Consider the following 25280-nt stretch of genomic DNA (forward strand, 5'->3'; position numbering starts at 1 on the left):
CAGTTATTGTGTTTGTATTCACTCTCTGTATAATTGAGCAATTGATATATTCTATATCGTACCTTTTAACATCCTGATTTTGTCTTTTCATTAGTACAATGGCAGCCGCACCTCCCCAACAACCAATGCTTATTCGTGTTGTTGAGACAGACCGGGCTAGAAAATTAAAACTCAGCTCACGACCAGCCTCTGTTGATGCACTGATCAAGATTATAAAAGAACAGCTGGAAATCGACCTTGACTTCAGTTTGCTTTATGAAGATCCAGACTTTGACGGGAAACTTACTTCCCTTGCAGACATTGAGGAATTGCCAGAAAAAGCTGTTGTGCACATCTCACTTTCAGAAGACTCCAGCTCTACTGCATCTACTGATCTACTTTCAGATGTGTCATCTCCAGAACGTCTCAGTAGGTGGCCTCAAGGTCCCTTTCCAGTTCCCACATTTGCATTTGATGTTGAACTGAAACTTCAACATGGAAATGCCGAATATGAGAGGAGCAACAGACACCTTAAGCTGACTAGGGACCTCAAGCACGACATTTTAGAAAAGCTTGCATTTACTATGTATAGTTTTAAGGCTTACCCAAGTGATAAAGAGATTGCAAAAGCTGCTGAGGCTCTTGTAGCCAAACATCCCTGCTTGAAGGAAGCAGGATCTGAGACTGGCTGGAATGGATGGAAAAATAGCATCAAGTTTAAAATGGGCAATTATAGGACCAAAATGAGACGGGCTGGATGTCAGGAGGTCACTGTTAATGCTGGAAAAAAAAGTAGAAGTAATCCTGATAATGAACCTTCACATTCCAACATTAAAAAACCCAAGCGAGCAGAAGTCAACTTCCTACCAAACTTTCCCCAAGGAAAGGATCCTTCAAGCCTTGACCAGTTGAGGCAAGCAATTGTTGAAGAAGTCAAGAAGGCTGAGAAGAACCTGCCCCTCATTAGAAAGTTGATGGAGACCACATTTCCCCTCCGCAGACAAACCATAGTGATGTCCTGCCCACCAGTGAAGGAGCTCTTGGACCTCTGGCCCGCTCTAAAAATAGAGTCTGAGGTAATATGGATCAGCTCTCTTTAAAATGAAAATTGTAATTCTTACTCATGTGGCAGCTTTTTGCTGCTTTATAAAGGTGTGGGAGGTTCTTCAAATTGAACTGTATTGTCCTTCTGCTGTAGTTGTATGCAGAGTTTCAGCGGATTACAAATCAGAACCTGCCCAATACATTCTACGCTGAACTTGACCGCCATCTTCCTCGACTGATGACCTTATTCAGACAGAAGGCATCAAAAACTGGGAAGACAGCAGATGCCCTGGCTGAAATTCTAAGAATTCACGATGAACAGGTAATAATAGATTGTTACACATTTCATAGGTTGAACCAGTGGAACATTGGACAGGTTCAATGATTTAAATGAGCTTTTTGAATTTTGCTATTAGTCCACTTTGTGTTTGCTATTTGTCTGACTGTATTAAAGATGTGAACAGGTTATTTGTGGACATATGTTCTGATTTGACTGTTGTTGTTGTTCAGTAAACTCACCAGTATATACAATTCTGTTGTTATCTGGCAATAGGAAATCCATGATATCCACACCAAGCGCACTACCGTTCTCCACGCCCTTCCTGTCTATCTGCGTGAGGATGTCTCTGGATTTTTCAGAACCTGCACTGTGAGTGTCCTTAAGTATCTAACAGATACTACTGTGTATATATACAGTGCATCAAAGTACAAACATGTATTTTGATGCACTGTTTGGACTTACCTTTGTTTAGTCTACCCATACGGTTTCCATGTATGGTCTTTTCTGTCTCACTACAAATGAACTGAATTGGTGTTTTGTTGAAAGTGATAAGATGTTTAGTAAAACATTTTCCTGTGTATTTCCTTTAGCTTAGTTTCAGACTATGTCACACCACTTGATTCTCTGGTGAATTAGCTGATTTATGTGTGCAGAACATGGATCTTCTGTTTTTCACCTCTTACAGTGAGACTCAGGTCTCCCTTGTAAAAGAGGTATTGGATCTCAATGGGAGTTGGTAAAATGAGAAATTATATGTCGTCTGTTGTATTTCTTGGGTTAGATTGTGATTAGTATCTCTTTTTCATTCATTCAGGACGAATCTGATGAGTTGGCGCTTGATGGTGTTGAAGTGGCCCTCTTCACTGTCATCAGTGACCATGACACGACAAGTCCAGTTCACTACCAGCCTGTGAAAACCTCTGTCGTCATTGAAAGTGATGCCGTGGTCAGTCTCCCCAGATTTGGTGAAGCCTTCCTGGTAATGTTTGGACTGATCTATGCACTTCACCTCAGCTACCCCAAAGCCCTGACCAACACTTTAGAATTTACTCAAAAGATTTTACTTGGTCTAGAAAGTGGTAAACTGTCACCCAAGTTACAGACCCTCAAGAATGACTTGGTTATGTAGGAACTCATCTGAAAGAAGGGTGCAAGGTGAAGCATTATAAAAGGCTAGTTCAAAGTTCTCTCCTTTTATCTAAATAATGCCTCAAAAAGTTGCTGCCCTGTTGCCTTATTCAGATATTAGCCAGAGAGCCAAGAGCACATTTTGATATTATTTATTATTATTTGGCATTATTTTTTATTACTCTGACAGTTTTCCTGACTAAACTATTTTTGGTCTACTTATTTTAATTTATAAATGTTTTTGTAAATTATTTTTAATTTATTTAATTTTTAAAAAAAATGTATTTAATTTCAACATAATGTGCTAAAAGGGAGCAGGCAAGATACTGTTCAATGGCAGATGTTTATGACTTTTGCATATTAAGTTACCGATACTCAGTGTAATTGAGGCAATCAATTGCCTCAAAAATTTTAAGTTTAGGATCACATGTTTTTAAGTATCAAGTAGTCTACATATTTGACTAACGTGTACTTAAAATAATGACATCACAAACTAATAAACATTTGAGTTTTGTTAACATAAAAATGTTGTGGTTGTGTACTTATTTTTGTTAAGTTCTGTGGACTTATTCCTTTGAATTTGTAAACTTGAAACCTTAAGTCATATTAACTTCAAATATTTGAGTTGACCGTTCTCAAAAGATACAAGTACCATGTAATCCAACCTTTTATGTTCTGGAAAAATTTGACTTTTGAGTTGATCAACTCAAAAAAATTGTGGCAATCGATTGCCTCAATTTTTTTGAGTTCTGGTAACTTATTCGGGTTTACAGTGTACATATTAATTTTAATTCCTAATTGCTTCATCACATATTTGAATGGAAATGCTTTAAAAATAAAGCAGCCAATATGTTCATATTCAAGTCTTGAGCTGCCCCTAATTTCTTTATATTTTGATAGAAAAAAGGAAAATTGGTGCAGTGATATACTGTTTTGCCTGTTTAAAGTTTAAAGTCATTATTTCTATCACCACTTTTATCTTAAGTAGTTTTCACGACAGTGTGTGGGGGGGGGTATGATATTAAGAATGGCTTCTTGCCCTCTTAGATCCTAACACAATACAGAGAAAAGCCTAATTATCAGATGGACCCCCCCCCCCCCCCCCCCCCCCCCCCCCCATGAGCATGCATTGGTGACAGTGGGAAGAAAAATCTCAATTTTAACAGGAAGAAGCTTCCAGCAGAACCACGCTCAGGTTGGGAAGCTGCCATGACCAGTTGGGGGTGAGTGAAGGGAGACGGGACAAAACTGTGGAAACAAATATGTTTTTGCTAACAGTTGAAATAAGAATAATATTATGTGTCATTCAATGATAACTAAACATGTTACACTGTTTTTGAAATATTTATATGCTTTAAAAAGAATATAAATTTAATTGTCAAACTACACTAAGGTAATCCAACAAAGGGGGAAAAAAACACATCACACAAAAAGTTTCATTGTATTTTAAAAACTGGCTATTTTAAATATCCAGTTTAAAATAAATAAATGAAAAAATATGTAAGGCTATTGATATCTGTGACCTAAAAAATAAGAAGCTTTTGACAAAATTCTGATCAGATTCCTTGGCCAGGGTTCATGCATTTTTAAAATGGTCCTTCTTTCCAGCTCATCATTTAACAGTCTATTGCCTCTGATACTTTCTAAATTCACCACTTGCCAAATAGGCCAATGGCAAAACACTCTTTTCTGAACTCACTTGTTTTCAAAGATGCTCTCCACAGGCAATCATAATTTCACAGAAAGCCACACACATGCATTAGCAGGCACGCCACTTTTAAGAAAGTCACTCAGAACTGTCCAAAAGAAAAAAGAAGAAAAAACCCCAACAAAAGCTTGGAAATCTTGCTGTGTTTTAACATATACTTTATACTTTCCTCTAACATTCACACACATTCAGTTTGGGCTGTGTTAAGTATTGTTTCCTTCTGTTGGCTGTTATGTGACAGTTAATTAAGCCCTTCAGTAACATCCTCAGCTTTGGCACCACAGACAGACGTTACTCACTCTTATCTTCACACAGAACACACACACACACACACACACACACACACACACACACACACACACACACAGCTGTATTTCCATCACTTCAGATGGAAATCGTTACACTGATTTTATTAACCTAACTCAAGCCTTTACCTTCAAGTAATCCTCCCTTACACTAACCTTAAAGCAAGTCTTTAAAGTAACACTCAGTGATTATGGTGATTTGCATTTTTTAAATCCCCACAAGCCAACCAGATCACCACAATGTGTTTTTTTTATTGTGATTTACATTTTTGACAGAACTTGTACACACATACATCCCTTCACACTCTTTTTATGTGGTGTCAAAAAGCTACCGTGTGTCCTCAGAATATATTTAACCTATTTCGACAGGGAGCAAAATGCGCACACACCAACACACACTCATTCATCATTCTTCTCTCCACGCATGTAGACATGCACATTCTCTCTCCATCACTTATTCCTCTAATGTTAAGAGGTCACTGCCTGGGCGTTGCAGATAATAATGAATTATGATTTTGTGTGCAAGAGCACACACACAGATACACTTTGAGGGGTTAACACGCATTTGAAAGACTGTCTGTGGTTATGTGCATTTGTGTGTGCTTGTGCGTGCAATGTGCTGATGTCAAATATTCACTTGACAAGCCATAAAGATGGATATCTTCCTATTACATTCTTAATTACATGACCTTTAAGAAGTCAATCAAAATGGATGTGTATTTTCCCGAGCCTTTGAACCAGTACCAGTGTCAGCAGCATAATACTGAATGTGTTTCAGATCTGTACTGTGTTTTTCATCGTGTAATTATATCTAACACATTAACAGTGAAGTTATCCTACTCTGTCCTATTCAAATGTGATTGGAGTCTCTTGAGCTCTGCATGAAATCTTCCCTACCAGCTTCACACCAGTGCATATCATTTCAAATATGTTTAAATGTGACTGACACAAATCTTTGAAAATTAAAGGTTCTTAAACTGAGTACATGTTAAAAGAATAGGCAGCCTGCTGCTTTTAAAAATGTAACGTTATTTTACTTGTATCATATATACTTAGATTACTGTGACCCAAGCTCAGCCTTTGTAATCAAATTCCTTTAAATCTTCATTAGTATGTCTGTGAAGGTTCTCAGTCATCCAGGTCATTGTAGTCTAAGGAGCTTGGAAAGAAAAGCGTCTGGACTTCTTTAAGTTTCCTTGAAGACGTTTCACCAAGTTCAGTCCTAAGAGTAATTGGTGGAGAGTCCCAGATTTAAGCCGTATAGGAGTGTCCCCAAGAAGGTCATGGACCCTCTATTGATCCTCTACTTAATCACACGAGCCAAGATGTGAAAATGGGTGTGGGTCACAATCAGCCAAGGTTTCTGGTGAACCCAGTTTGAAGCCTAGCCCCACCCTATCATGTGATTTCCTGAGGTCAAATGGCCCAGGATGTAAGTGGGCGTTAAAGCATCTGGGAAGGGATCTCAAAACTGGATTATAGATGGCAGACAGTTGGTGTCATATGCCAGCGGTCCCCAACCTGTTTTTGTGGTTTGTCTCATAATATTTTCACGGTCCGGCCTTTAAGGTGTCGCGGATAAATACAACACAATTAAACCAGTACCAGCACCAAAGAAAATAAGATTTATTCATAACACATGGGAAAAGACCCAGGGAAACAGAGTTAACGATAAAAACGATAAAAACCTGAAAACCATAAATTTCACACCCGAGCCTCAACTCTTGCGGCCGGGTACCAAACGACTCACGGACCAGTACCAGTCCATGGCCCAGGGGTTGGGGACCACTGTCTTAAGCCACCGCCTCTGTTCAAAGATGGTTGTTCACAGTGGACATAGATGGCTTCTTTCACTCCTTTTTCAAACCATCTGTCTTCTCTGTCCAAAATGTGAACATTGGCGTCCTCGAAAGAGTGACCGTTGTCCTTTAGATGCAGATGGTCCTTGCTAAGCTGTTCAGCATACACTACGTTCTTGTTGTGCACTGAACTTTTAAAAGTGCTACATGTTATAAACTTGTGTTAATATTCAAATAATATTCCGTTCTAAGAACAATTATTTGAGTTTGACTATAAGTATAATTATGTATATTTAATATATATATAAAGTATAATTACACACTTTTTGAGGCTTCTTCTTGGAATGTTTTGTCCTACATCCTTGCACCCACTTGCCAAGCTTCCTTTTCACTCTAGGGTTTTTCTCTTAATGAAGATATATTTAGGCAGGTAGCTGAACAGAGCTGCAGTTCTATCACACGAATGATGCTTTCATCCTAATCTGTATAAACATACCGCAGCGTACGCAGTACTTCATTTTTACTCCTGGGAATTATGATTTTTGCCTTTGTTGGGTTTTATTTTTATAATTAAGATCTCAGTTTGGAGATGAAATTCCAGGTCTGTCTATTTTAAATCCAAAACCTTACAGGCAGAGAAACTTTTTTTATTCTTGAGATGCGCTCTTTTGAAGTTCCCCATCAACTTTTTTTTTTCACTTTCTCAGTTACACCAGCCATTCTCTAAAGTACTTGCCACAACCCGACTAATATTGGTTTTAAGTGTCAGCATTCGTAAAGATCTTTTTTGTTTGTATGTTGAAATTTCGTAGTATAATGTTGGTACCAATTTGTGTAAGCCTTGGCTGAATCTCACATAGGAGTTGAATTGTGTTTCTTTTATCAGTATACATGATAAATTCAGTCTAAAGTGATTCCTCAGTAGACCTCCGCTAAAGTTTAAAACACTGAGTATGCATTTGCAACAATTAAGCCCTTGGGAGTTTACACAATTTCGTGTTTTTGTCTAACATGAAAATATTCTGATAAAAAGAGCGACTACAGATTAGTCTGTGAGATTACTTACCAATTTCTTACTAAAACAACACAAATGCTGATATGTAAGGGGCTTTGTGAGGTTGGGTTAAGGTATAACTGGTACACAATACAAAGAAAAAATGTTATGCTCCTGGTAACGAAAGTGAATATAACTTTCATTACCAGGAGCAACAATATAACCAAATTCATAAGATTTTGGGAGCAGCAGAAGCCAAGAGGGTGGATAACACTGTTAAAACAATAATCTGGTTTTATTTAGTTGTTGTTCAGATCAGCAACATGAAACGTTCTACACTGTGTTACAATCAGTAAACTCTAAGAAAAAACCCAACTGTGCACACATATGAGAAATCAGAGTGCACCTTTTTAAGGTCACTTTGATCCATTTCAAATTGCTGGTTGATCTGAAGCAGGTGGTTAGTGTGAAACCAATACACTTATCTGTGTTAGAGTACACTTTCTTCTACTGCACTTACTGCAGGCTGTAAAGTTCAGTTCCTTTTGGGCTGGGGCTTGTCATCCACTACAAATGGAAAGTTATCAATCTTCTGTGGGTCTCTGGAAGGTCTGCAGAAACTCAAACTTTGTCATGTCTGTCTTCTGAACTTCAAGTGAAAGAAAAACTGACCTAGACAATTAATGTTTACAAGTTTACCCATGAACATTAGCTTAAATGATAAGGCTTAAGTGTAATTAGCTCTTTGCTCCTTTTCTAAGTGAGTTGTACAGCCATGACATGCAAACCTCCATGATGCATAGCAATCTCATCCTGAAGCGTCATGGAAAATTAATTAATTTCAGAGAATGAATCCATGCAGCTCATTTAAGGCGGTATAATTATCCCTTTGTGTACCCTTAATCACAAAAAATGCTAGTAAGGCAGTTTTAAACAGGAGAAGTATACGAAATACTGAAATACAGAACAAGTGTCTGTCTTAATTTTGCTTCATTACATTACAAAGACTCTTTTTGTGCAGCAAAAATACTTAGTGTGAGTGAATGTAGTTTTGTGATTCACTAATTAGACTTTCACTTAGCATCATCTAACTTCATCACATGGATAAATTAAGCAGTTTTTAGCATATTGGCTAGCAATCATGTTTATTAAACATTACTTATATGCTAAATCAAGCAGTCAAAAATTTAGCTTATTAGCTAGTGAGCTTGTTTGTTAAAAGCTTCTTACCCGGGAAAAGTTCTGTACATTAGCAGAGAAACAGGCTTCAGGTCTGTAAAGGTTGGAGCAACAAGGATTGCTCTGCTGCTTCAAAAGTGTCAGCATTTCAACGTTTAAGGTTATGTTTATCTGTACATCTACTGGAGCCTACTTAAGCTCACAGTAACAGTATGCTAAAGGCCACGCCTAGCATGGCACGCTAATTTTGAGCAGGTATAAGTTTTAATGTTTAACAGCTTGGCATATAATGTCAGTCTTGCAGTTTACAGAGGTGGACAATCCTCCAGTGAAGATAAATGTTTCACCGATGGTCATTTGACTGTCTTTCAGTATGATTCTGCTAAAACTCACAGGCTGAATTGAGTTTTTCTGAGGTAAGCCATGGGAAAAGAAGGGACAGATTACATTTACTGATGCATATGTTGAAATGTTAGGGGCTTTAGCCTTGACAGTAGACTGCTCTACTTCAAGTTTCACATACTGAACTCTCTGATCTTGCTTGGAAATGATGAGTTATTGAAACAAATTTATTAACTGAACAGTTAGTGGTTCTTCAACCAAGGTTTGTAAAACATCAAAAGGAGGACCGAACAGGATCAGTGTAACATGATTTATTTTTCTGTACCGCAGCACTAGGTTTTCTCAGTTACATGTATTCCAATTATGTAATGAGTTTTGAACAAATCTGTGGTGTAAGTGTCAAAATTGTGGCCTGTGACTGGAGTGCACCTCCCAGCACTGAGGCAGAGCAGATCTTTGAGCAATGCTTTTACTCTTCACAAGCAAACCTCTGGTGGTGCCCTTGACAAAAGCACTTAACCCCACCTGCTCCAGCTGAGCTGTATTGAGCAACTCCCTGAAGTCACTTTGTTAAATTGAATGAGGGTGATACAGGTTGTATTGATAAAAGGGCTCCCAGTGATCTTTAGTTAACAAAAGGTATGAAAAAGACTGAAAGAGATAGTAACAACTTTGTCCAGCTTTTTAGTTTTATCTTTCAGTTGCCCTCTTTGAAATACATGCTTTTTAGCAAGAATCCTTAGCCTACTTAGGTTTTGATCTTCTTAGTTATTCAACACTGGGACTGTAGCCTAATACAACTACTGTCGGCACCTATTTCTCTCTTAAAATATTTCATATTTATGCCATTGACATATACCATTGACAAATCAAGTGATTTAACAAGAATCATCTGCAATGTTCTGCTTATAATAGATAGGTTCTGATATTCATGTAATTTAGATGCCACTTTGACATGCAGCAACCTTACAGTAGATCTAACTGGGTGTCGTACTGGTTCTACAGCTGTAGAGCCAGTAACACACCTCAAACTGCTACACACCACAAAATCTGCCCGAGGCATTCACCCATCTTCGAAAATCCTAGATCCAAATGCAATCTGGCATCTATGGAAGTCAGAACAAGCCAGATTCAGAGAGCTCCCACCCCGCAAACCTCCACAACATCCAAAACATATTTTGCTACGTTATGGTTTCTCAGACATCACAAGACACACTCTGGGATTTCTTTGCGCAGTCCTGATGAGTCACACGATAGTAACACAGTATTATTACAGATATTTAAAACAGGTAGCTCTTGAAAATGAGACCTCATGTCTCAGTGAGATTTACCTGTATAAATAAAGGTGAAATACAAAAGTAAAAACCACAGAAATGTAGCTGCTTAATGAATACTAATACTTAATCTTCAGACATTGATTACATTTAGCTGCATAACTATATTTATTGAATAACACAAAATAGTAATAGTTAAGAACTGATTGATGGAATAAACAATTATTTATATGGCTTTAAGGCAGGTGTGTCCAACTCCAGGCCTCAAGGGTCGGTGCCCTGCAGGTGTTTTGGTAAAATAGATGCAGTAAAAGAAAAACACTCTGTCATGAACTGATCTCCCCAGATTGCAGATCTCAGTGTTATTGAAACAGCGTGGGATCATCTCAACAGAAAGGAACTGTTCATTTATTTATGTCAGGAAGTAATTCTAGGCAAACAAACACAGTACTATCAGAACTTGAGTTACACTGCCTGCTAAAGCAATAGTGAAGATTCTTTATTTTCTGTTATGTGTTCGTATGTCTCTGATGAAAGCAGTACAACTGACTGGATAACTAATTAGTAGCATCGCTGTATACATCATCCATCTGACTGCCTCACTAATGGACTGATACACTGCTTTACCCACGCTGCCTGTCAAATTGACTGACATGACTGATGCATTGCGTGACTGGTTGAATGACCATCTGACACAGCAGCTTGCTGACAGATATACTAGCTTTCTGACTGACTACACAACTGAGAATTTAAGAGAGTGACTGGCTGTGGAGGCCATTGATGGACTGTCAGTATATTCTTAATAGAAGGTAAGCAGCAAAGTGTGCCCATGCCATGAGAAGCCCGAGTGACCAGTGTGCTAATAGCATGACCTCCTATGTAATACTAAAAGGAGAGGGTGGGGAATAGAGTAAGAGACAGTGACAGAACAAAGGTAAGAATATGCATGAAGAGAAGAAGAAACACATTTATTACATAAGAAGAAAAGGGGAAATTGCGGTGAGAAAATACCCCTCTTTAAGTCTGTTGTTACTGATTCTGAAGGACAGGGACACACAGCTGTTGTTAAGGACAAATAGGAGAGACTGATAAAAAGCAGACAAGGAGAATTAGAAGGTGAAATTGAGAAGATCAGTGCTTTTTAATGTAGAGTAGAGGCCGATAATGAGTGAAGGGAAGAGACATGGTAAGGGCAAAGCCTGAGCACTGGGGTAGAAAAATTTCATGGAGGTAGAATTTGGAAAAAAGATTCTTTCTATGTCCCTTTAGGCAACACAGAATATTGATTGTATCCATGGTCATTTAATGTGTGTGGTAATGCAGTTGTGTGCCAAGATCGTTGTACTTTTACAGTAACTGTGCACACTCCAGCATTCATTGTGTAAGTCTGAATGTGTGTATGTCTTTGTACCCCTGGGCAAAGGGCATAAGTGATGAACTCGCCACTATAAATTTCTCATATTCAGCTATGAATGATGCATTTTGAGTGTGGGATCTATGCACCTCCAGGATAGGATAGCATAGTTTAAGTGTTTGAATACACTGAGAGATACAGAAAAATCACATTTGCAGTATAGCATAATATCATTTTTAAGCACAAATCTGAAACATTTAAAGTACAAAAAGTAAAAAGAAGTATCAAAGAGAATGGAGTAATTTCAGTGGCTCGGACTTGATGATTACAGCTTTAAAATTAAACATTGTTTTCATAACACTGAAGACAATAAACTGTCGGCACTGTTTTCAGCACAGCATTAGGTGATGCTCATATATTGCTGAAAGGCCAACTTTTGACTGGTACTGCAAAGACCCCAATTAAGCACAGAGCAAACAAACACTAACAGTAACTTAAATACATAGTGCATTGAGTTAGGGGTGGGACTTTCCTCAAATGGATATTTTTTCTTCTGCTGTAACAATAGCTGTTTTCTCTCATGTTTATTGTAACAAGCTTGGATGTATGACTGGCTAAATATATATTCAGTCAAACAGAAGAAAACACAAAAACTAAATAACAGACAGTGTTAAAATTGTTTTGCTTGACCAGCATGGCATCCATTCCCCAGTTTTTTTTCCTGCACAGTTAATGTTAAGATAATTAAAATGACATTAACTGTGAGAAAGCTGCTGTTTTGTTGTGCATGCTGAATACGCTGTGGATCACCTTGAATGTCACATGAAGAAATAATCTTGTTTAAATCCATCTCCTTTGTTTTAAATGTTCAAATACGATAGTTAAGAATAAAGCAGGAAGCAAGGATATTCCTCTAATACCATTACCTTTCATCAGGGGACAATGGCAGATGCACTTACGCCGCAGAAGTTGGTATTACACAACAGCGGCTGTGTTTATGCAGGTCTCTTACTGCAGGCTGAAAATGTGCCTGTATTAAGCCGTTCTTCTTGCTTATACCACCTATATAATATGCAGATGCAAGTGCGGAAAGAAATTAAAGGGATACGTGAAACACTAAAGGCTGCCCGAGCTCTACCAATCTTGCAGTCCAAACATTAACAGCACATCGATGCTGAACGATTATGTAAAAACATGCATTATGTTTCAAGCCGCTGTTTTTAAATGAGTCATTTCAGTGCTGTGTGTACAATGTCATAATTGTTGTTTTGTTTGAAGCGGGTGAGCTGAATTGGATGAGGAGTGATGTGGAGTTCTTATATCACTTTGACCTTTGATTTGAACTCTTCAGACCAGAGTGTCCATTCTGTTTCTTTTCTGCTATGTGACTCTTAAGAACACAAGTTCAACTATCTTACTAAATCTTGATCAGAACCTGGACTTTATTTATTTCATGGTTTTTAGTCATATGCAAGTGTTCAGCTTACATAAATACAGAAATACAGTATACAAGGAAAGAACAGAGTTTTATGTTTCTTGAGCCCAGTACCTTACCTTCGCCTGATATTTCCTCATTCCATATTACACTGATAGCACTTACCCAAACAAGTCTTTAATGGAAAGTTTAAACTAGTTTAGAGCTACTTCAGTTTCACTTGCATCCAGTTCTCCACTTCCAGTACCGCGCTAATGTAAGGTGCTAATAAATGGAAAGAGACTTGGCGACAGCCATCTGCCAAGTTAAGCAGTGGACAATGCAGCTGAGAATAAACAGCTATAAAATACTATACTGCGAAAAAGTCTTAAGGCACCTCCCATTTCTTTATATTTGGCTTGGAAATTTGGAGAGTGGGCACAAGGGTCTAAAGTTAACATTTGCTGTGACCACCTTTATTCTTCAACACAGCATGAACTCTGTTGGGCAAGCTTGCTGTTTCTAAATTTTTGAAGTGGTCTTCAGGAATAGTCCTCCAGGCTTCTTGAAAGACATTTTTTGTCTGCCTTTTGTTCTGTTCTCTGTCAAGATGATCCCACACTGCTTCAGTAATGTTGATGTCTGGGCTCTGGTGAGACCAATCCATGACTGATAGTGTTCCCCTGTCTGTTTTCACTAGGTAGTTATGCTTTTGCTCCATTGGCAATGTGTCACAAGCTTTCCAGATGGTATTCCATGATGGATCAAGATTTGACAGTACCTTATTGTGTTATACTTCCATCCATTCCCCAAATCATGACAGAGCCTCTACTGTTTTTTGCAGATAGCCATAGACACTCATTGTTGTACCTGTCTCTTGACCCTTTCTGTACATAGTGATGATAGTTTAAGCTAAAACATTTCAAAGTGGAATTCATCACTCTATAAAGGTCTATGTAATTTGCAACCAATGGATCTGTAAGACCCGTTAAAGTTAATCTCAACTGAACTAAACTGAAGGACTGGATGAATATATATACTCGATATTGTGTAGCTGGATATTTTTCCTCCAACTCGCCAGTTTCCTCAGCTTTTTTAAGCACACACTGCTCACCTTGTGCAAAATTATTGAATAGTAGCTCCATTAGAATCACCTCATTAATAAACATTAACAAAGAAAAAAACACATTCCTCTGCCAATGTCCAAAGAACGACTTTGAGAGATTTTCAGAAAGCCTGGAGAACTTTTGCTCAAACTACAGTGTATAAAGAAATAAGGAGTGGCTCAAGAGTTTTGCACAGTACTCTATATTGATTATCCTGAGGTCTATAGCCTACAGTGTTACGGTGCCCTCATGAATATTCAATCCCTTCAAACCACTGCTGTTCAGATTTTTCAGCTTCCTACTGTGTGCGGCTGAATGGACTCACTGTAGTACATGGGTATTAAGCACATCACTCATGGCCGTTGCAGGGAGGAAAAAAGTCCAGATTTTTCCATCTGGTCTCCTGCTTGATGTTTTATTCATCTGAATGACCCTGTTTCCTGATCTATGATCTTAAGAGACTCAGCCACACACACACCAATGATACCACCCTCCCACATGCTTATACGCAATTTATCAGTGAAACATAAATTTGAAGATCACCTTAAACATTAGATGAACCATGCGGCTTGTAAATAAACACTCGATATCTCCTTTACATACCTCACATACTCTGACTTCCAAAACATTTGCTCAAACCCATCCTGATTCCAGCCTCTGTCTGAGTCTCTGTCTGTGTCCTTCACTATGGCTCACTGTCATTTTCATATCTTATTGAAGGACTGTCCTTACTCTTTCAGTGAGGTGCTGTTGTGCTATTAGCGAGGCGTACACAGACACTGACATCTTGAGGGAGCAACAAGGTGAGGAAAATCTCCGGCTGATGGATGTAATTTTCCATGATCACCTCTTCTGTCCTTTGAGTTCTTCTTTGTGAATATGTCCTCCATTTACCCTCTCAAACTCATATTCTGTTTATTTTTCTGTGCTCGTTGGTACATTGTCAGCATAGATGCACAATTCAGGAGAGTTAGAGCATATATATCCCAATAATAGAAATGCAGACAGTGACATATATTCTAGACAGGTGAGTTTTTCCACACCACACACATAATAGGTAAACATGTTTGCATCTGGTTCCGTGGACAACTCACTCACCAGTTCATCTGGACTCCGATGATGGCGTGAGGAAATTGGCATGCCAGGTAAAAGGCATTGATCTTTTCATACGATACAGGGTTGTGCTGTAAGATTTTTGGTCATGACATTCACACGATGTCCAGCTTTTAAAGTTGGGATTGGTACAATACATGATCCAAATATTGGATTGGAGCATTCCTCGACTTCCTGACGGCCTGAAAAACTTGATTCCAGGTTATGATTTAAGTCAAAAGCTCTAACATTGTTATTATGTGCTTTAGCTGACTGACTTGCAATGTAATCAATAATCACGTTGTCATGTTTTGGTTGGCAATGTACAGTCCCAATCAAAAGTTTGAGACCACTTGAAAAATGGCAAAAAACGTATTTTGCATAGTTGGATCTTAACAAGGTTCCAAGTAGAGCTTCAACATGCAACAAGAAGAAATGGGAGTGAAGCAAAACATTTTTTTGAGCAATTTGTTGAAAACAACGCTTTATTTAAAAGTTTAGGACCACACCTCCAAAAAACCCTGTAAACCCTGTAAATGAAAACATCTCAGGTGGGATCTGCTTGTCATGCCAGTAACGTTGGAAACCATCAGGACCATCAAGATTAAATTTTTTTTCTCATCAGAGAATAAAACTTCCTTCCACCTTTCAGTGTCCCATGTTTGGTGCTCTCTTGCAAAGTCCAAACGGTCAGTTCTGTGGCTTTCAAGGAGACCTTTGAAGACGTTTTTTGGTTTTGAAGCCCTTCAGTCTCAGATGCTGTCTGATGGTTATGGAGTTGCAGTCGACACCATTAACGGTCGTAATTTGGGTCGAGGATTTCCAATGTCTTGACGGACTGCCAATTGGTTCCTCAGTTCTGGTGAAATCTTTTTGGGTCTTTTACTTGACTTGTTTGTTCCATAACCCCCAGGATCATTTAAGAAATTCCAAATGACTGTCTTACTACTTCCCACCCCATTACCAATGGCGTCCTGCGAGAGACCCTGTTTATGCAGTTCAACAACCTGACAACGTTAAAAACGAAATGTTTTTTGTGCTTTTGCCATCAGAACATCATGACAATGTGAGTACCTGACAGAAATGATGATGAAACCACGTTTTTTTCACAGATTTGACCTTTTACAAGCATGTGGTTCTAAGTGTTTTACCAACTGGAAAACAACTTGTTTCAGTTTAAGCTTTGTTTTCAATAACTTGCATGGTCAAATAATTGTTTTGTCTCACTCCCATTTCTTCTTGTTGCATGTTGAAGCTCTACTTGGAACCTTGTTAAGATTAACCATGCAAAATATGATATTTTTTGCCATTTTTTTTAAGTGTTCTAAAACTTCTTATTGGGACTGCATTACTGCAGGATAGTATTCTGTGGTTTCCATGCATGCATGTATCTGTAAGAAGTAGAAAGATGAGGTGATCTATAATCAATGTTAGGTCTTCTTCTCTCTCCTTCTAAAATATATATCAATTGAATGCATTCTATATTGTGTGTGTGTTTGTGTATAAACTGCAAATGTTGACTTTTGAATTTCATCGCTAAGCAATATGTTTAATTTTTTTTCTCATGCAACCATGTGTTTTCAGTATTCAGTCACTGCTCTAGGTTTAATCTGGACATTCATTCTGCTGTTGCTGGAGACTTTTTGAACTGAACATGTATAGTCCACCAGTGGATCTTTCTTTTAAAAATCTCAGCAATGTTGCAGGTAGTATATTTTTAAAAATCCTGAAATATAAAGTAGATAATGAAATAGTGTTTACTTTTAAATATATTTCTTCCATTAATAATTATTTAAGTGCTCCTGGGGGGTGAGCTTTTTGGTAGGAAGTATTTTCTAGGACAGCACTTGCTCTTACAAAACCACCTAATTATAGTTAGTGTATCAACTGCTGTTATCAAAATGCATGAATTTAAATACTGCAATGTTTACACACTAGCATAATCTAGTCACACAAACTTGTAACTTATTGTTTTTAAAGCATTTTAAAATAAAATACTTTAAATCACTTCTTATTTCTACAGTATAAAATTCTGTGAACATGACTGCAGTAATCACTTTAATAGAGCGGCTTTAAGCAGCAGAAATAAAACCGCATATAAACAAGTACCAAAGCTGCCCGTATGATGTATCAAGTCTCATTATGTTATTTTTGGTTCAGGTGCATTGGCAGAGCTGCCCCGAAGTCTGCTCCGCCCTTTAACCACAAACTCAAAGGGGAAGTACCTGAGCTGCTCTCTGCGTCTCAGTAATAACAGCCTCACCGACGTTGTTGGCCTCCAGTACACGATCAACCACTTTTTTGCACAACCATCAAAGCTTGGATGGTTGGATCTGTCCTTCAACAAAATCACCTGCATAGAACCTGTAAGAATCATTTTTGTTCTTCTAATAGCTCATTTTCAGTTTTCTATGTCTTCTTCTGAAATTAGCCCCTGTCTTTGATGTATAATTACACACGTCTTATACAAAACATTTGTTCTCCCTGTTTATTTATGAAATGTTTATAATCTACATTTGTTTCCCCAAAATGCAATAAATTCTGATATCTTCGCAAGCTAACCAGCATTTTATTGATTTAAATTTACAACTAAGCCCTGTTACAGGTTTTGTGTGAGCTGAAAGAACTGCGTGTGCTGTATCTTCATGGCAACAGCATCTGGAACCTGTCAGAAGTGGACAAGCTGAGAGAGCTCCAGCATCTGCACACAATCACATTGCATGGCAATCTCATAGAAACAAGCAAAGGCTACAGGTGCAAGCTCATTTTCAGCAATTTCACTTAAGACAGACATTCTGTTCTCAGAGCTGATCTGAAGTTGCAGTGTGTGGAGTTATACACAGGCTGGTTCTAGATTGGTTGTAGATAGTTGATAGCAAGAGGCTAGGCCAGAAGCAGAGAAGAAGAAAAGCAAAAAAAAAAAAAAAAAGAATTAGAAAGAAAAAAATACCCCGACAAAACCTGCTTCATAGATTCATAGATCGTGCGGCATGTTGAGGATAACTCATATGTTGAGTCTAACTTGACAGTTGTTTCAGGGGGCTATGTTTTTTTAATGGGAAATCACAGGTGTGTAAGAGGGAATATTTGATCAGAAATGTAATAACTATTTTAGCAAAGTGGCAAAACAAGAGCTAAAATATTCTTCCTATTAAAGTACAGAATTTACCTAAAGTAGGTAAAGTTAAACTTCCTTTTTATGAAAAATGTCATTAACTGAATATATGTAGTACTGTACCAAGTACCATAATATTCTAGTTTAAACAGTATTTGTAATAACTAATGCACTGAATCTAATCATATATCTTTTGCAACACCTACAGATATAGACAGAGAAATGTCACATTGAGATATGTGATACCTCTGATACCTGCTTATGTCTACATTAGATGTGTCAGGTTATTAGGTTCAATATCTCAGGGATATAGCTTCTTGATTTAATTTTCATCTCACTTCATACTCTCATTTATGTGAAAAATCAGCAAAGTCTGCTTCACAAAGACTTAGACATATCGTCCTTATTTAAAATCAAATGTTAATGCTGATATGAATTTTCATATATGGAAGCACTCAACATGTCCACGGAGCCCTTGGAGTCAAAGCTGACTTTGACGTGTGTGCCTTTTTGTGTGTTTAGGAATTACGTGATTTCTGTATTGCCTCAGCTGAAGACGATGGACTTCAGCGGTGTGACACGAGATGAGCGGGTCATGGCAGATATCTGGCGTTCTCACGGCACCAAAAAAAACCCCCGAGACCATTAAGTGTTTCTGCTGAATAAAAATGGTTGTCCTCTCGTCACCAGCCTGTTTTGTTTTTTTCTCAATTCCCTGCGTCAGATCTTGGTATCCATGTTATTTACAGCTGAGCTAATATCCTGTGAGCATTCTCATTTTTGACCTATGGGCTGTGGCTATGGTCACCCATCTTCCTGCTTGATTACTGCAGTAGTAATTAGGAGGTAATCAGACTCTCGGTGGCCATCGTCACGACATGATGTCACAAACGGCGCACTACTTGTACAAATCTGAACATGCTGATGTGGCCCAGGGGTTATCGGTTGAAGTTAGAATCACTGTGACAGCTCAGACAATGTGAAGGACCTTGCGTAAAGTCAACTTCAGTGAACTGCGGTTGAACTGTGAAATACAGTTGCTTCCTCTTTTGGGATATTTCATATTGGGAGCACATTCTGTGATTAGACGAGTGTAAAATGAATTTGTTCAACTCAGAAGGGATCCAGCACATTTGGCATGACCCTCGATGGGAATACCTCAGTGAAAACATAGTCCTGACTCCCACCAGTTAAGCTAGAAGATGGGACTGTGATGATATGGGTCTGCATGACGAGTGTTGGGGATATGATATTATAGAGGGCACTTTGAATGCCCAGGGACATACAACACTTTACTGCCCCATGTCCAGAGGTCTATTGGAACAACAATATTCCTACTTGATCACAATCAAAATCACGCTGCTAAAATCACGCAAGAATTAAAAAATAAATCCAAACAATTACCTGACAAAGGAACATTTAAAATGTATAGTTGCAGCTTGTAATCACACCCACCTATATAGCAAATGTGACTTCATTAAATATACATACACATAAGCAAGCTTGAGTCTCTGGTATTGCCATCTGGTCTCGTTAGGGAAGAAATGTGCACCATTTATTAGTTTCTAGGCTGATTTAACTGGCTGTCCTCCAGGCTCTTTTTTGGTATAGATTCATCATTTTCTCTGAAAAACTTTAACTAGTGTGAATTAAATATGCCTGTATCAGCAAACACACCACACGACACAAAAACGGACCAATAAAACCAACACAAATGATATCATCTAAGTTCACATCAAGACTTTGAGGTGCATAACACCTAAACTGATACTTTCCTAAGGGTTTTCTAAACGGAAGTATTTAGGCCCCTGTTTCCTTTGAAACCTGCACTTACATGGTTCTTTTGAAACAGCGTTTAGACCATGTGTCAAACTGTGCAGTGAAGCCAGAATCAATGAATATCTTTCAGTCACGATGGCAGCTGCTCTCAGCAGGATGGCCCGCTTTGTACAGTGCTTGAGGAAACACTTGCATGCACTTTGCAGATTTTGACGACTAGCTATTGCACATCGACTTCCCTTTTTTTGACATTTCGCATGTCGAAAGCTGTAGTGAAATACAATAAACATGTCCCATAAGTCGTCACAGCCATTGTTCGCATTTTTAGAAGCTATGGTCAGTCGGCATAGACGTCTGTCCTGCCCATTTGGTAGAATACACAGTATTCCATTGTACTCTATGAATTCAGAATGGAAAGCGTTAGCTACTCTTGTCATGTTCTCTTTGCTGCAGATGGGAATGGCAGTCAAAGTTTGTTATTTATTAATGATTGTGCAAAAAAAGAATTATAGAAAGCATTAGTGCAAATGTATTAATAAATAACATCCACACTATGAATCTGAAAAACAACATTAGGAAGGGTTGATACAGAAATGAGTGTGGGATCATTTCCTCACGGACATTTTCAGCTGTCACAAAAAGGAGAGCTGTTGTACACTTTTATGGAGAATGGTAGAACTGATATCCTGAAACGTTCTTTGTGTCAGCGGGGTTAAATAAATCTGAGGGAGATGGGGCTCTGCTGCCTCGATAGTGTGGAATGGAGCAGGTGACGTGGGTTGTCTGCAGTTTTTCTTGTATTCAGTGACCTCCTGTTTCTCTCTGACTCCACATTCTGATTCTGGACAGTGATGGTTCCAACCTTGTGGATTATTTTGTTGATCCTTCTGGCATTGATGCTGCCCTCTACCCTCACCCCCACCACTTTGCAGAGAGCAGAAAAGTAGATGACCCTCGCTATCACAGACTGGTAGAGGATCTCCAGCATCTTGCTGCACAGATTGAAGGATCTGAACTTCTTCAGTAAGTAAGGAGTCTGTTTATCCCTTCTTGTACACGTCTTCACTGTCGGTCCTCTGGTCCAATCTGTCATTCAATTGATCACCCAAGTAGCTGTAGCCATGCATCAAATGTCTTTATGTAGTTTTTCTTTCTTTCTTTTCTTACCTTGTTAAGACGTCTGACACAGAGACCTAGCAACATTACTCACTAGAAAAAAGTGTATACCGTTGTAGTAAATAGTTCACAGGTATTTAAAGACAAGTCTTCCACAATGGCAGCTACAACTACAATATGCTAGCAATCAAGGCAACTGCATGGTGATTTTCAACATGGCACTGCACCTCTTTGAGATCAGTTTCACCTTGCAACAGCAAGAAATCACCCACAAAAATGTGTCTGGGAAAACAAATTTTTACTTGGCGGTTACCAGGAGGGTCACTGACTGGTGTTACTGTGTTACAGGCATTCTTGAGCAATCAGTTTCACAGGAACTGTCAGCAACCACTCGCAGCCAATGAGGGAATTATCTTGTTTCCCGAGCAACTAGTGGGTGGTTCCCAGGCCTGCCTCTTGGCCTAACTGAAAAGATCCTAAAACTGGATCTTTTTTTTTTCTGAACAATATCGCAGAGCCAGGTGTATCAAGACATTCACATAGACTCATGCTTGAGTCTATCTGGTTTTCTGTAATTCAAAACTGCATGTGTGCCATGACAGGATGACAGCTTTATGGTGGAAAGATTAGCCAAAAAACTGTCTGGCAAACACCTAATATCAGGAAATTGAAAAGAAAAATAGCTATAGCAAATACACAGGATCTTAAATTAAGTGGGGTTTTCCACTTGTCAATCTCTGATCTGCATGAAGTACATGGCCACCTGCAGAAACCGCATCCGTCCATCACTGTCCAATCTAAGCGCTCTGTGTGGTCAATCTCACCGCAGCCACACATTCACATTGTGAGATAAAAAGCTCTATCTTCTGCACTCCTGTGTGAGGAAACTATCAAAGTCAAAGCTATCATCCCTAAAAGGACCTAACAGAAGTGCACCTAGCACCATGTGGCTTTGATGTGGTCTGAGCAGGCAGGTGACATGCACAAATCCCAGTAATCCGCGACACTAAAACTGTACTGCACCGCTTGATCGTCAGTGACACACTCCCCACTGTGCCTTTCCTCCCACTAGGTGCTGTTGTTCCCTGCTCCCATCAGGAGAAGTGACATCACTAAGGGACGTACTGTGCTTCAACGGATTGTTTTTGTCAAGTCTGAAAGCTCAAGCTAAAACAGACAGTTATATTTTCAGGTGGGGATAAGTGGTGGTGGAGGGTTTGAAGAGTGAGCTGCAGCGTGGGATTCATAAAAGACAGAGTCCAGAGAGCGTTATTTTATAAGCCCAGATGTGTTTAATAAATCATTTTCCCCCAGACCTAATTAAACACTTACTGCCTAGCCCTGTTAAGCCATTAACATCTGCTCTGCCAAATGAACCAGGAAGAGCTCCAGCACGAGATGAATTTAATGGTGGCAGGAAGAATAAATATAGTGTTCTCTTTCATGTTGCTCCTCTTTTTCTATTTTCTCTCCCCCTTTCTGTGTGGTAATATCTTGCTGTCTGACGTGGTAATTGCCTCAGCATATGCCGCATATATTGCTTAACATTTTTTGAGATTATTTAGATGGAAAATAATGCTGTTTCTGTTATAGAAGTGGATATAGGTTGTAGGAAATATGGGTAATTTTGTTTCATCTGTGTGTCTAAGGGATTCTTTAATAAAGCAATAATCCAAAATAGTTTGTGAGGCTTCTGTTTTGACTTCCTGTTTTATTTTGAAAATCAGCCGTACACGCAGTTCCATTTCTCACCTTTGTTCTATTTTCTGCCCTTTTCTTGTGCCAGTTAATCAATCACCTGCCTACTACTCCCCTGTTGTCCAGTTCCCCTCTCTCTCTGTTCAACGTAGCTGTTGAGCTTTCAGGCCGTCTTCTCATTGTTTGTTCTGTTTACTTGTGTCCCCTTTTTTTCCCCCCTGTTTTACTGTTAGAGAGTAAAAACCAAAGATTTAGCTCTGTGTTGGAAAAATTAAGCCAATGTGTAAGTACCTAAAAACCTGAATTCTCTCTGATAACCACCAGATAAAAATAGCTGTGGTTGCTAAAGGAATTCCAGTTCTAGAGAAGATGATGGAAAACCAGCTTTCTGTCTTTACCTCCGCAAACACTTTCCTATTGAATTTATGGGTCACTGTTGCCATTTGGGTCATTGAATACTAAAATGAGAAAAAAATAAATGGTCTTTTGGTCATACCATGATTCAGAGTTGACAATTATCTTTCAAACTACATGCTCATTGGCCAACGACTTCATTCATCACAAGTCAAACAGTCATTTCAAGGCTTCAGAATCAAATTTAAGGTTGGTGACGTCATGGTAACCACCTCCAAGTTTTATATTGTCTGTGGTTTCTGATAGACTTCCTCGTGTATAGACTTAGTAAGTTTATCATCTGTACCTCTTCCCTACCTCTTGTTGGGACTGTTTATCTAACAAAGTCCCTGTGCGTGACCCCGGTCTGTTTTGGATTAAAGACTTAAATTTGAGACTTCTCCCACTCTGCTGTGTCAGTCATAGATAATGAAATGCTGTCTGTCTCACAAAATGGTCGATTTTATTAACATATAACACATATCCATCATTAGAATGCATATTTATATGTCTTATTCTGCAAAACCCTATGTGAAGTCTTTCGATATAGAATATTATGAATATAGTGACATTTGAGTTCAGGCCACAAAATCAAGCTTGGCCTTAATAACAACAAATCAACAGGTGCTCTTCTAGAAATGTCATATATGCAGTTGCAAGCCACTTTGCAACCCAGCTCCCCCTGACATGCTGTGTCTGACATAATAAGTGTCACTGATGTCGTCTGTTCTCTGCAGAGGTCTTACCTGCTTGTAATTGCTTCTGGCTTTTCATTGAAGGCTGGAAATGTATGGTGTGTGAAGGAATAGTAATCTTATTTTAACTACGGTAGTTACAATTGAAACGATTAAAAAATGTCTCAGAAAAACATTGGTCCAGTGGTTTTCCCTCACAGTTAAACTTAAAGTTTGTGGACCTTGAAACCTGCGAAGGACAATGATCTGCATTACAGATTATATCCAAGAGATTAAAAGACTCTTTCTCATTTTGTTACAGTATTAAAATGCAAGTTAGCTACTATGTTATGTTGTGGAAGTGTTATATAATGCATCATTTAGGGTGCTAAATGGGGCCAGTTGAAAATCTGTGTAATCCTTTATACACCTGAAAGCTCTATCAGAGGAAAATTATACTGCAAGTTGTGGCAATGCATTAGTTTTCAGCTTTGAGGAAACTTATATTTTAATAAATATACTTGAGTATATCTAAGGCAGTTCAATAATAAACGAGGCAGATCTCATATATCCCCAGTTTTCTGTAGCTTAAACACATAAATCTTGACTTGGGTTTGTTAACTGCAACAAGGCAGCTTTAACTGAGGGCTTTAGAATAGGGAACCCATGTAAGTTTAAACATATTCTGAATTTGAAAGTGTTAACCATAAAAACACTATAAAAAACGTGTGGTCTTGTGTTTAATTATGTAAAAATTCACCACAGTTATTATATGCTGCAGCAAAAACTGAACAATACATATTAAGATCATTTCTAATCAACAATTTCCTTAATACTATATCAAAAGTACTTTAGTACAGTAAAAGTAGAGTTTATAATGTTTAATGATAAAACAGCATGCTACTAATATGCACATATCTGTGCCAAATATCTGGGATGGAAATGACAGGTGCAAATATACCACAATGTCTAGTTATGATAATAAAACCCAAAGTGAAAACAGAACAACTGATATGAATGCAACACATCAAATGTACCTGTGGGGCTTCAAAAAAACAAACAAACAAACAAACAAACAAGGTTTTATTTGTACTTTTTTTTTGTTCTCACTCACCGAAAAAAACCCATTTTGTTTTCTTTGAGTCTGAGAAAAATGTGAACATTTGTTGCATCATAAAATGTTGACAGAGGCGATTTACTTGAAATTTTAAATCATGATTTAAAATTCTTTACAAGTTGCCTTCTTCATTTTTTTAAATTCAATTCAGTCTTATTTATATAACACCAAATCACAACCACAGGTGCTGTTTATTGTAAGGTAGAGACCCTATTCCAATACAGAAAAAGAAAAAAAAAAAAAAAAGGGGCAGGGATAGCTCAGTAGGTAGAGTGGTGGCCCCATGATTGGAAGGTCGGGGGTTCGACTCCACTGAACGGCTACCCTGAGGTACCCCTGAGCAAGGTACCGTCCCTACACACTGCTCCCCGGGCGCTGCACTGGTGGCTG

The 25280-nt window shown here is 38.4% G+C and overlaps 2 protein-coding genes across 4 annotated transcripts in view; both read left to right on the top strand.

Moving 5' to 3' along the window:
• The window catches only part of LOC101481216 (leucine-rich repeat-containing protein 51-like), a 145584-nt gene extending 126785 nt beyond the window's left edge, over positions 1-18799 (top strand). The window contains exons 3-7 of one of the 3 annotated variants that reach the window (XM_076887835.1): positions 14647-14709; positions 16583-16704; positions 17159-17364; positions 17604-17752; positions 18636-18799. In XM_076887835.1, coding sequence (XP_076743950.1) covers positions 16653-16704; positions 17159-17364; positions 17604-17752; positions 18636-18762 — 534 coding nt within the window. In that variant the 5' untranslated portion in view covers positions 14647-14709; positions 16583-16652 and the 3' untranslated portion in view covers positions 18763-18799. Of the gene's footprint in view, positions 1-14646; positions 14710-16570; positions 16705-17158; positions 17365-17603; positions 17753-18635 lie in introns of those variants that run through there. The other 2 variants (XM_004567520.3, XM_076887836.1) reach the window with 2 other exon arrangements.
• On the top strand, positions 723-2556 carry LOC143419985 (uncharacterized). Its single transcript, XM_076887847.1, has 4 exons — positions 723-1055; positions 1178-1345; positions 1577-1672; positions 2118-2556. The coding sequence occupies exons 1-4, from the start codon at positions 723-725 to the stop codon at positions 2430-2432; spliced, it is 912 nt and encodes a 303-aa protein (XP_076743962.1). The 3' UTR covers positions 2433-2556.
• Positions 18800-25280: the final 6481 nt, after the last annotated feature.

This window comes from Maylandia zebra, linkage group LG8, assembly GCF_041146795.1.
Source record: "Maylandia zebra isolate NMK-2024a linkage group LG8, Mzebra_GT3a, whole genome shotgun sequence".
Lineage (NCBI taxonomy): Eukaryota > Metazoa > Chordata > Actinopteri > Cichliformes > Cichlidae > Maylandia > Maylandia zebra.

Bases quoted from the DNA above. Each gene is read 5' to 3' on its own strand.
- LOC143419985 (XM_076887847.1), top strand. From the start codon at position 723: ATGAGACGGGCTGGATGTCAGGAGGTCACTGTTAATGCTGGAAAAAAA. The intron at 1,056-1,177 runs GTAATATGGATC...CTTCTGCTGTAG, and splicing joins CTCTAAAAATAGAGTCTGAG to TTGTATGCAGAGTTTCAGCG. The intron at 1,673-2,117 runs GTGAGTGTCCTT...TCATTCATTCAG, and splicing joins GATTTTTCAGAACCTGCACT to GACGAATCTGATGAGTTGGC.